Source organism: Megalopta genalis, unplaced genomic scaffold (assembly GCF_051020955.1).
Source record: "Megalopta genalis isolate 19385.01 unplaced genomic scaffold, iyMegGena1_principal scaffold0026, whole genome shotgun sequence".
NCBI lineage: Eukaryota > Metazoa > Arthropoda > Insecta > Hymenoptera > Halictidae > Megalopta > Megalopta genalis.
The window spans coordinates 801,081-814,410 of record NW_027476096.1 but is presented as its reverse complement, the minus strand read 5'-3'; the positions used below and the strand labels follow the sequence as shown (position 1 = coordinate 814,410).

The window sequence follows — 13,330 nt, the reverse complement described above, 5'->3', positions numbered from 1 at the left end:
ACAATATATCGATTCTCAATACGTTCGTTCCTTTCTCTTCGGAGATCCAGAGTGAATTCTCCTGCTCCGAAGTAAATAAATTCCTTTCTTCAGAGTAAACATTCGACGGTTCTGTCGAACATGACCTAACCACCGGTATAAACAATAAACACTTCGTTCAAGTTTGATCTAGCCACCGACACATCGACATACAATGGCCCACAAATGTGTTCGTATACCGTTTAAAACGCAATAACTTTTTTAAAACTGGACTAAGCAATTTGAATTCTTGTAGATGATAGACTCTACTAGACGATGACTAAAATGCTTTCTTTTAAATTTTGCTATTACTTGGAATGACAAAAAATGTAAAAGAATCTCGCTTTTTAACCTTTTTATAGAAGCCTATAACGAAAATTTAAAAAAATGCGGGTTAAAAATCGGTTAACCGAAAGACGAGCTACAGGCGTTGAAAGATTTAAAAAATTGTAAACTAATTCTTCTTGGTCTAAATCGTGACAAAACTGCAATTCTTGCCATGTTTTATTTGTTGTAACAATGTCAACCGATTTTGATAACATTTTCAGCATGCACATGAGTTCCCGAGATTTATGAGACATTTTTTAAATTTTCATTATAGGTTCAGATAAAAAGTTAAAAAACAAACGATTTTTCATTTTTTTGTCATTTCAATGAATAGCAAAATTTTAAAAAATCATTTTGGTCATTGTCTAGTTATACTAGTCCCTCAGCAACTAAAAAAATTCAAGTCATTTAGTCCAGTTTTAAAAATGTCATTGCGTTTTAAAAGGTGTACGAACAAAATCGGTTGATTTTGTTAGGAGCTGTAAACAATTAAAGATTTCAAAAATCGCATTTTGCCACGATTTTTGACACTTTCGATTTGAGGAAGCGTGAGAAATATGTAGTTTTCAAAATCCTTTTACGTTTATAACTTGACTTTGGTGTTAAGTGTTAACCGATAACGTTCCATTATCCATACTAGTATAAACGAGTGAAATATTCAAAAATATTTATCCAATACGAATAAAACAGCGAAGGACGAGCGTGTACCTATTAACACCGCTTTCGTACCATGTACCAGTGTTTCATAAATTGGGATAATGAAAAGAAAAGCGAGAAGTACACAATATGGATCAGTATGTCTTTGTTTAGAACCATTCGCATTCGAAAAAACACTTTTCTTTTTACAGTTGATTGTTAAATTGCAATATTTATGTAAGTGAATTTATAAAGAACGATGTTCAAAAATAAGGGTAGAATTTTTACCTATTTTCTTATTATATTGTGTGCGCTACTATCTCAAGAAGAGGTCACAGTTGAACGGTGTTTCATAATAGGTACTTTAACCTTATCTAATATACCAATATAGGATGATTATGTTGATTTTTGGATGTGTTGTTAGGAATACGAATCTGAACAACTTTTTCTTTAGCCATAATTAACGGAATACCTTAGTTTCCGAGATATTCGCGAAAAACTATTGCTACTATCTTTATTACACACAGGACTGCACGTTTTGCACCCAATAATTTCGAGAATCTTGTCATGACTAAGGAAATCAAGCGACATGCGACTTATTAATTGTTTGGGTCTTGCACAGAAAAATTGACTGCTATTCAACAAACGACGATTAGTCGTGGGCTGGTTAACATTTTGTATCTTAAAATAGTTTAGAACCACAATTTACAAAAGAAAAGGCATGCAATATTGTTTCTATTTGCATGCCGTATATATCCGTTAAATTGTTTCTTATTTAGTATGTACATTAAAAAATGATTTATTATAGATGATAAATATTAACAGTTGTTTTGTCTAGTTTCCACATTACAGGAATATTCAGACATTTCCTAAATTAAATGTATGAAGTTGAAGTAACAATTTGCAATTAATTCTTTGTGGAATATATTTTTCAATTCCTCTTTTAAACGTATGGTTATTCCTAAAATTTTTGGTGCAAACTGTCAGATAATAAGATTACATGAACGATAGTAGGGTATTTATACAATGATATAAGTATTCCTTTAAAAATTACATCTTTTCTGAATTCAAAGCAATTTTTACTGGAGAGAGAGAGAGAGAGATAGAGAGAGATAGAGAGAGATAGAGAGATAGAGAGATAGAGAGATAGAGAGATAGAGAGATAGAGAGATAGAGAGATAGAGAGATAGAGAGATAGAGAGATAGAGAGATAGAGAGATAGAGAGATAGGTGAGGGAGGGAGAGGGAGAGGGAGATGGAGAAGTTCGGTAAGAATTACCGAACTAGGATTTTTGACCGATTTACGATAGAGTCTGGAGATGCACGTGGCCTCAAGAGTGAACGTATAATAACACCTGGCGGCGGACAACGGTTGGAGACCACGTTGGGTCTTCCGGCTATCGGGTGTCTCAGGTTGCTGATTGAGACAATGTATGTTTGAATAAGGCAAGCTGCCAGACGCTCCCTTGCCAAAGAATTGGGACTTTGTTCCCGAAGTATCATCGACGGTTTCGAAAATATTTGACTGGATCGATTTAAATTGGGTCACCCTGCATATTGCACGTAGCAAGCGAGAGTAATATGTAGTAGCAGAACGGCGATTTACGAAGGAGAGAATGAAACAAAGATTTTTGGTAATCTCGTGAGTGGCAGCTCGTTGCGCTGCATGATCGGAAAGAATTCGTTATGTTGAATCGGCAACAGCGGTCGTCAACGGGAAGCAAGTTACGGTAGTTTAGTTATTTATTCTCTCATTTCGACTCTCTCTCCCTCGCTCTCTCTCGCTCTCTCTCTCTCTCGCTCTCGCTCTCGCTCTCTCTCTCTCGCTCGCTCTCTCGCTCTCTCGCTCTCTCGCTCTCTCGCTCTCTCGCTCTCTCGCTCTCTCGCTCTCTCGCTCTCTCGCTCTCTCGCTCTCTCGCTCTCTCTCTCTCGCTCTCTCTCTCTCTCTCTCTCTCTCTCTCTCTCTCTCTCTCGCGGTCTTAAAATTTTTACGTTTAGAAAATCTCTTCGTGTATGTTTAGATGTAGTAACCCCATTGCATTCTGTTATCTTCGAGCACTTATTTACATCTCTTTGCAGTTCTAAATTTCTTTCCCACTCCCGTGGAAGAAGAGTGCCTGTCGCAGGACAAACGACGGCGAGGTGTATGCAAGAATACGTATGAGTGCCGCATTCAACGGGGGAAGTCCCACGGACCATGTGCGCTCGGTTTCGGCGTGTGCTGCATATGTAAGTACGAGACTCTTGTTTTCAATTCATTCATTGAATGAGCGCTTCGTAGATTCTACATAATAAATTTTCCGACCGGAAACACGATTGGTGCGTGCACGTGGTTTCCGAACAACTATTAATTCTGAAACGCAACGTCAATTAATTTATATGTTTTCGCGATTGCTATTTTAGCATAAAAGAAAACCAGAGAAATATTCGTATTTTACGATTGTAAATCGAATGATTCGATAGATCCGAGTCCCTGATCAGAATACGCGCAGTTACTGACATAGTACTTGATTTTTTATTGCGTTGCAAGCAAATGTTGGTAACCAAAATAACAGCTATCTTAAAAATTTTTCTCAAAAAATATCTGTAATACAATCGTAATTATTAAAACCACACGATTAAAAGATTTCAATCTCTGTTTAGAAATAACAAATACAATTAAGCAAAAATTTTGTTTGTTGCCACTAGTTATAAACGATGATAGAAATTATATTTCGGTCATCATGGTAATAGCAAAAATAAGTGAAATCATCAACCAAAGAACATTTAACACGTTCCGTACCGACTTGATTTTACTTCGCTTTTCATTCTGACCATTTAACATTTTGACTAAAAAATCATGTATTATACATAATTATTAATTATTGTATGTGTAACAATGAATCAATGAAACAAACTCATTCTAACTTTATTCTTTAGTCCTACATTTGTTATATAATATCTATTTAGCGCATTAAAATTAGCGCTTAAAATCTCTGAAAAGTTAATTTATCCAAGAATGAATGTTTTTACATTTCAAATGTTTGCTTGGTAGACATACACTTGCCCACAAAAGTGTTCATACACCAGAAAGAAATTTAGTAACTAATAGTAACTAATAAATTTAGTATAGTAAATTCTTCTTAATTGACGCTCGAATTGTGTACACAAAAATGGACAATTTAGAAAGAGGAGATGCGATTATTCGAATTTTGCACCTCGTTTTTATAATTGTTGACAATCGGTAACTGTAAAAATGAGCCGCGAGGCTCGAATAATCGTATCTCCTCTTCCTAAATTGTCTATTTTTGTGCATAATTTAAGCATCAATTACGGAGAATTTACTGTATTTTCATAACGTTCTTTTGGAATGTGTCTACGTATAACTAAAGAACATTACTTAGTCTTCAAAAGTGTATAGCAGTAAATAAAAATGAACCTTTTTTCTTTAAGTAAATAGAGCATATTTATTATATGGTGCAAATATCGGGTCACAAAAGTCTTCGTACACTTAATAATAATATGAAGACTATTAATACTTCGTAGGGTTACTTTTTATTTAAATTACAGCTTTTTTGCAATTGTCGCTGCATTGACTGCACTAAGTCGGAAGTAATTTCCTCGTCCTCCTCAATCTTTTTTTCGAAGCCCCCTTTTTTGGGGGCCATATATAGTTTGTTTCATTAATTTTTTTAGCTCTCTCTGTAACGTAAAAGTATATATTATTACAATTTATTATTATACATATTATTATATATTATATTATATATATATAAGTACTTTTCATTTATTATTTTACATTTACTTACATTGGCAGCCACCATATTGACTATCGTTGGCTTTGCGGTCCCCGAGCTAACTTCCCTAAAATACTCTTCTACTGCGACTGTAACATAAAAGCAGAATTAGAAGTATATATAATATAAATATACATTTTATTATACACATATATTGCATATATTTACAGCTTTGCCGCAATTGTAGGCCACAGCGATTTCTCGCTGTCTTTTTTAGCATATCGTCAAGCGTCTCCGTATTGCCACTGCTGCTTACAGCAGCACCAACGGCGTTTGCAACAACGGCGTTGTTTGAAACGGCGTTTGCTGCAACGCCGGAGGTGTTGCCTTCCTCCGCACTTATACGCACCTCCTCCAGCTTTTCACTTATTTCTTTTACCATATTTCTATACAAAAAAAATGAAAATTCAATTTCTGGAACCGCCTCTTTCAAATAGAGTAGAATATAATAGTAGGATTAAAAAGAAATCCTTAAGGCTCATTTGCATTGGCTTGGCCTTGCTGCCTGGCTTTAGCTGCGTGGCTCTGCCTACCGAATTGGTCGACCCTTGTATGCACATATACATATATTAAATATGGATTTTGTTTAGTTTATTATGCTAATGTGTGTTTTTTAAAATCTATTTTGTAATAAATTGTAAGACGCGTAATGGATTGCCCCCCCCCCTTTTTTACTTTTTTCGTGTAATGCTTGGATAGATTTTTAATCTGTACGGTATACACGGTCGTTTTCGTAATCATGTATTATTCGGGCCTTACGTCTGTAATCATTGTCTCGATAAAATTTAAAAGTACTTTAGATTCTCACATTTTGCGACAAACTTTAAGATCGCAATTTTTCACAACTTCTATAAAATATTTATTCTTCTCAAAATATCCAAATATTAATGAGAAGTAAATTAATTAGAAGTATTAATTAGTAGTAAATTAGTAAATTAACTGTATTTTCTAACTATTTTGAGGTGTACAGTACTTTCTTCAATAGGTGCTTTTAGTTGGTATCGAAACATGCGGGTATAAGAATACTACGTTGTGCTAAGGCATGATTCATCGAATCTCACGGCACCTCGTGAGAGAAAGATAGGACGAAGTTCGCTCGGGTTGAACTTAACTACCTGGAAAGGTAGCAGCTAGCATGCCGGCGTACATTACTATGAATACATTGTAATGATAGAATAAAAGTGATGAATCAACTTTTTTATTTCTAATTTTTTATATACGAAAATTTGTTTAATATATTGGTCAGATTTTTCAAATTAAAATGATACCTACCCATTAGAAATACCCCAATGATACTTACCCATTAAACAACACCAAAACCGATTCTTAACATATAAAATATTAAAGGCAATGTCAAAGGTGTGTACGTTTGTCGTTGGAATGAAAATATCAGCGAAGTTATGCTATTCGAGCCTACGTTCGATGATGAGAAGAAGGGGCCATGGCTAAGTGATGACATGCAAGGGAGAGTCTTTGGCTGAAAGATGACGGATGATTTTCGTTATGAAAACAAGAGGTTGTGAATATAACCAGAGGCATATTTGACGTTCTTGACGGATCTGGATTGCATTCTGTACTGCAGAAAATGCCGAATCTACACTGGCTACCTCGACAAGATGTGTTCCATTTCCAATACGAGGTGAGCGTAGAAGAAAAAATATTTACAAAACATGCAGTACTTTCCAGAGTTGCACGATTCTTCGACCCCTTGGGATGACTAGCCCGTCACCACGAAGGTGAAGATCTTTATGCAGTAACTGTGACTGCTTAAACCGGACTGAGATGAAGCCCTGTTAAGAGGCCTAAAAAAGGGGTGGCGCGAAACCTCTTGTGGAAGTTGATGACATGGTGGTTCACAACATTCGTGGCTCCTGCAATCAAACACAGTTTACCAGTCGAAGAATATCTGTACGAGGTGATGTCCCTGGAACACTGAAGATATATGAGCTGGACGAAGCTGAATTAAGCTTATGCCAGATGATGGAAAATCACACCGTCAAGGGTCCGCCGTTGGATCAACCAGCGTGTTGGAACACGGTCTTGACTCCGTGTCTGCAATAGGGAATTTTGCTGTTTGGAAGCAACAATTGAAATTACCGCAGACCTACGAACCTTAAAATGTCTTTGGCACGACTTCGAAGTACACAATGAGCTGATAAATGACAAACGAATATTGACATGCGCAGAAACGACATTACTTTTCGGTACCCCTAATAATATGATTGGGTGTGATATATTTGATCTGGGCGTTATTTGATCTTCGTGGCGTTTTGTTAGTAAAATTCAACTGGATTTCTTATTGTTAGGGCCAAGGGGCCCTGATTTATGGCAGGGGCCATGTGCTTGGGTACCCGGACGGTATGGGTCTGTCCCGGGCCGTTCCCGGGCACATGTGGCATCGTCATAACGTCTCCTGGTCCTTGATTACGGTACAGTCAATGACGGTTGGGTCTGGCATTGTTCGGGCACGTAGGCCCATCAGCGCGGGAGGTCTCGCAGGAGCAGATTTTGTCACTCTCCCTCCTAACTCCCGGCCCACCGTTTTGGGGCAGTCTCGCTGGATTTGGGATTGCAGTGATTGGACCGTAATTCCTTGCCGCCCACCCTAGGTTAAGAGAAGTAGGGAGGACCGAGGTGATATGAGACATGACTCCGGTCCTCTAGAGCACAGAACAACCTTAGAAGACAGACAGATAGACAGAAAGCACAGAAGACAGAACAACGACAGAACATTCTCAACAGTACAGACAGACAGAACAGTCTTAGAGTACAGATAGACAGATAGACAGAACACTCTTAGATACACAGAACATTCTTACAACACAGAACACGCTTAGACACACAGAACATACAGAGAGTACAGACAGACAGAACATTCTCAGAGTACAGACAGAACAGTCTTAGAGCGATAGACGAACAACTTCAGATAGACAGAAAGTACAGAAGACAGACAGAACAGAACAGAACACATAGTGAGATACGCGTAACGGTTAGGTTGCGCGTTACAAATAGTCCCACTACAGTGGGTGGTCCTTCGAGGTAGTCGGCACCAAGTGCAATATTCAGAGGATCTCCGTCATCCATCTGATGAGTCCTCAACACTTATGTTGTGAAAATGAATTTATTTAAACCAAATATGCTCCATTATTATCGACAATGTTTCGCCATTTTTCGGGTAGAATGATGATGCCATCGGTGAAGAACTTCTGCGGTTTCTGGTTAAAAAACCGAATCAAGTGGTTTTCACAGGCTTCTTTTGAAGCCAGTTTAATTTCATTGAGAGAGTTCTGTAGAGATCGGAACAAGTGATAGTCAGAGAAATCATCAAAATTACCAGAACAAAAGCGAGCGATCCATTTCCGCGCAGCTGTTTTTGATAATGTACCTTCACCATACACAGTACAAATTTTTTCACAAGCCTGCGCAGCGTTCTTCCCTTTGTCGTAATAATATTGTAAAACATAGCAAAATCTCTCATTATTTCTCTCCATTTTCAAACGCCAACAATTTTCAAAGTACTGCACCACCACGATGTTTATACACCCAAAATAACGTTCAATGTGTCACCTTTAAATGAAGCGTTTAATGGTATTGTTGCAAAAGTTGTTCGTGAGTTATTAACAATTGACGACATCTATCGGGAAAACGCCACGAATTTTTTCCCAAACCCAATATTTTAAAACATGGATCTATACATAAACTAACGTTGCAATCTTTGCATTCATATTTTGATTCCGATTTTTTTGTCACTTTTACTGCAAACTACATACCTTCGGCTCTGGTTTCCTTCCTGTTGATATATTATACAGTGAGGGAAAATGCTTCTCCGTTATATATAATCTCATGGGATCATTAATCTTTCTTCTTTGATTTTATTGGTATAACCATGTGATGATGCTTATCAATTATTTGTTTTATCAATTGCAATTGAAACTTTGCCATAGATATGGTTACGTTCCTTTCATTTACGAGTGAAATTGACACTATTTCTGAGCATATCCACTTTATCTACTACATCCATCGAATTATTATAATCAACAACACATATAGGCTTTTGCATAATCTGTTTTCCTCCACAGTTTGGATACTGACATAAAATCTGTAGTATGCATAGTCGAAATATAGAAACTTCTTTCTTGTCCATCCATCTCAAACAGAATTTTCGAAGAAAAATTCTGCTTTTTTCAATTGATCTTCCATCTTTGGTATTCTTTGTCGTCTTCTTCTTACAGTTCCGCATGCATTTAATACGATTACCGTATAATAAGTTAAATAATGCAGGACTCGAATAGAAGTTATCCACGTTTTTCTAAATACGGCTTCAAAAGTGCTAAGACGATTGCTCCAGACTTTCCAATTCCCTTGATATCACGATCCGGAAGTATAGATGATCCAGTATAAACTATTATGACTGGCACAGAATCGGTTTTGCAATCGCAAAGAATACACGGCTTTATACCGAATCTATTTTTTTTTGTCGGATTATATTGTTTGAAAGAGATAGGCGGCCTTTGTATAAAAGTAAACTTTCGTCTATACAAAGTTCTTGGTAAGGCTGAAATGCTGCATTGAAAAATTTTCGCAGCATATCAACTATGTTTCTTATTTTTGTTAGACGGTTTACCAATGTGTCCAGGTTCGTGCGAGAAATGTATCATTCGTAATAGCAGAAAGTAACGGTCTCTGGTCATTATTCTTCTAAAAACATCACTCCGTAGATAATCATCCATGCTCGAGTACTTTTCGAGTGATAGGTTATGTCAAGGTTATGTCGAACTCTTCAGATATAAATGATTCAAAGGAATCGATGATTTTGGATGATCTGGGCATTTGTTTGGCGATTCCCGAACGTTTTGAACTATATCGATCAATTTTTGGTACAAAATGCTTTTTCGTCCATGTTGTTATATCACAATTCGTGTAATTAGATTTTTCGATTAAATCTGTTTCCGATTCTGAATTGCTATATATTACATTTTTCTTCGCCTTTTAGGCACATTGAATTATATGTCCGCCTTCATTAATTTTTTTAGTTCTCTCTGTAACGTAAAAGTATCTATTACTATTACTATTTATTATTTTACGCCGAAAGTATTTTTCATTTATTATTTTACATTTACTTACGTTGGCAGCCACTAAATCCACCCTCGAGGGCTTTATCGTCCCCCGAGTCAATTTGGCCAATCGGTCTTCATACTCGACTGTAACATAGAAGTAGAATTTTGTATTAATAATAATAATATATTATATATAATAATAATATATTATATATAATAATAATATATATAATATTATTTATAATAATATTATAAATATACATTTTATTGTACATGTATATACTGCATATACTTACAGTTTTGCCGGCATTAAAGGCCAGAGCGATTTCTTTGGCTCTGGCCAGTAGAGTGTTTGTCTTCACCTCCGTCGCATTGCCGCTGCTGTTTCCGCCAGCAACGGCGTTTGCAGCAACGCTTGAGGTGCTATGTTTAAAATCTGTGACGTTGCTGATCTTCAATTTCAGAATGTCTGCGATCGAAATAAGCGTACGTAACGCGTTTTTCAAATTCCTAATTGTAATTAATTCGTCAAGTAGCATCAAACACTTGCTAAGTAACCTACAGTCGACGTCGTAAGGTGTCGTGTGCATTTAAGAAGATTTAAACGGCTGTCACATAATATATATAAACTACTTACTATTTCGGGTCTAAAAAAGTAGTAAATATTCTTCAGGCATTCTGAAACAAGGATAAACGGAGTTTTTCTTAAAATTATCATTGTCACATGGTAAAAAAGAAATCAGAAAGTTAAAGCTCCGTGACTTGTTCATTGATTCGAACGCGACACGGTGCGCTCCTTCTTCTGTCAAGTTCCGCGGTCGGAGCATATTGTGCTCGAGTGATCGACCACGTTGCAATTCGCGCGTTCGCCTCTCATTGGTTTTTCGTTAATAACTCGTAAAGAAAACTGCAGATTGAATTTTTGCTGAGGAAAAAGTTAATTCAAATGACCTCGACTATCCCCAATTTCCTTGTTGCGAGACATTTTTAGGACATCCTGTAGAAATCTATTATAGTTGAACTTTACTCGCATTAGCTGCAAAGATCGTCAAATATAACGTATTATTCTATTAAATTATTCTTAGTTACATCGTAGTAAAACTAATTAGAGAAAAACTTGCTACTTTTTCAGAAGCTTGTCAAGATACAATATACAAGATACAACTTATTAGTTGTGCTATGTTAAAACTAAGAAAATATTGCTACTATTAAAGAAGCTGGTCAAGATACATAAAAAAATTAGAAGTTATATTACACATACTTAACTAAAACATAATAATAATTATTTGCTGGAAGAAGCACGTCAAGTTAAATAATTTATTAATACAAAAAATTACATTCTAATGGATCTGCCACGCGTCGAATTTCTCGAACCTGGCCGAGCTTGTACATGAGGTGCAACTACTCTCACCTGTGCAGGAACTGGAACTGCCCTCCGTACCGTCGTCCTTGGTTCTTCAACAGCTGCCGCAGGAAAACGTTCTCGTCGTCTCTGCATTATGCGCTGTTTATAGTGTCTCGCGGTTCGTCTCAGGATAGGATCATCCTTGCAGACATTCAGCCACTTACCTGACACTCTAGCAGCGCAAAGCAGAGACCGAGGATCCAACATGCGTAGGATTAACTGCGACACCTCCGGCGGAAGTTCAGAAATAAAATCCACCTTGGTAGGGTCGAGCACTCCAATCACATCAAGGAAAGTTCTGAAGTTCTCCATATTGCTGATGTAGATCCAAGACGTCGAATGAACCATTTGTCAGAATTTGTGGCATATATAGTCGTGGTCACGCTTCACGCTTCGGTGACTCGACCAATCAGGAGCGGTTACGCGCGACTGCACATATTAATTTAAAATTTTTAAAAATATAACCTTGCATTCACGCATACTGTGAAATGAGAATGCCATTATCGTAGGGTTGATGTCACCATATGGGACTACTATTTTAAACAAGAATACAATTTTTTAAATATATATTAAGAACGTCGATGTATTGCTTCCTATAATATATAACATAATACATCATATCTTTAAATTTTGCTTACCATTAGCTTCCTCTGTACCGCAGCGCCTGATCCATACCGTTACCCGTATCGACTACCTGAGGTATGAATGCATTGTTTTAGGAATCTTGGCAGGTATCCCTCCCATTTTCTCACTCGGAAAGGTCATTTTACTATTGTAAAGGAAATCATACTTGATTATTTTTAGTAAGAGCAAGCATTTCTGGTTGAGTTCTTGCTGAAAATTTAAGATGTGTATTTCAACAATGTGGAAACATGCATGAATATTTAGGTATATATCGTAATTTTTTCTTTCTCTTAAATCGCATTTTCTAGGTTAAAAAATTGCTTGTTTCAATATAATAACATTTTTTTAAAATTACTTAATCTATATTTGCGGTAAACCTAACGAGCATTATGAGGTCTAGCCAAGATGTACATATTAGGGGGACCGTAAAGTAATGTCGTTGTAGCGCCGTGGTTTTACGACGCCTTTTTGACGCGCGGGGATCGAACGTCAACCCTGCCGGGGTTGTAAGGCCCGGGCTTCACTTATCTGAAGACGCGTCGGTTTTGTAATGGTTATCGGTCCGATTGACCGATTTTGAGTGAATGATCGATTGAATTCCTGAGTCGAATGAGTCTCCGGTTGCGACGAGTGAGTCTCCGAACGATTGAGACTGTTCGACGCACGGGTGAGACTCCGTTATCGAGAATGTATAATAATATTGCTTGAAAACTACCGAACCACTCTTGAACCACTACTCGGATTGAATTACGACTGAATATATATCGCCTCGACTGCTCGCGTTTTTTATGCCCTTTTCCCCACTTGAGATTCTTGAAGGAACCTCCACCTCCATGCCTGGATGCGCTGATTGGTTTTCTCGAAAATTACGATTTCCCAATCAGCGTCCTCCGAACGTTTCGTCACCACCCTCTCGTACCGTCCTGCACGGGCCTTGTCTTGAAGAGGGGTGCGACACGTAATTGCGTGGTTGGGGAGGTCCTCCGGGCCTTGAGATGTCATCCCCGCGACGGTTGGGACTAACTTTCCCAAGACACGTTCAAAAATCTCAAGTGTTTTGAGGGAGGTTTTTTCGGGCCTTTAGGATTTATGACACGTCGCGATCATTAGAAAAGACGGAGACACTGCCCGGATGTTCGGCAGCTGCCAAAAAGGTCTCCGTCTCCTCAGATGACCCACGCTGGTCCGTGCCATAAACCCTTCACGAGAGAGGTCTGCGGGAGGTTCTACGTGACGGAACAGTCGTTTCTGCGCATATTTATCTGTTTGAATGTAATGTAAACGACATAACTTTCCGGTCCCCCTAATACTTTGCCTGTAAATAGCGTGTAGCAATAAGTTAATGTTAAGAGCGACCCCGCAATCTTGATTCCACCAAGGGCGGGAGGGTGATGTGGCGGTCACAGCGAGACGGACGCCGCACCACCCCTGGCGTGCTGGAGATACGGGGACATCAACGGCAGCCAACCCGCGGTCGCCAAGGATCT

The 13,330-nt window shown here is 37.8% G+C and overlaps 1 protein-coding gene across 1 annotated transcript in view; it reads left to right on the top strand.

The window, feature by feature from the left end:
• Window positions 1-13,330, top strand: part of LOC143260964 (uncharacterized) — a 178,326-nt gene that overhangs the window by 20,670 nt on the left and 144,326 nt on the right. Inside the window, exon 3 of the mRNA XM_076527602.1 lies at window positions 3,061-3,210. Within this exon, the coding sequence (XP_076383717.1) occupies window positions 3,061-3,210 (150 nt within the window). The remainder of the gene's footprint in view (window positions 1-3,060; window positions 3,211-13,330) is intronic.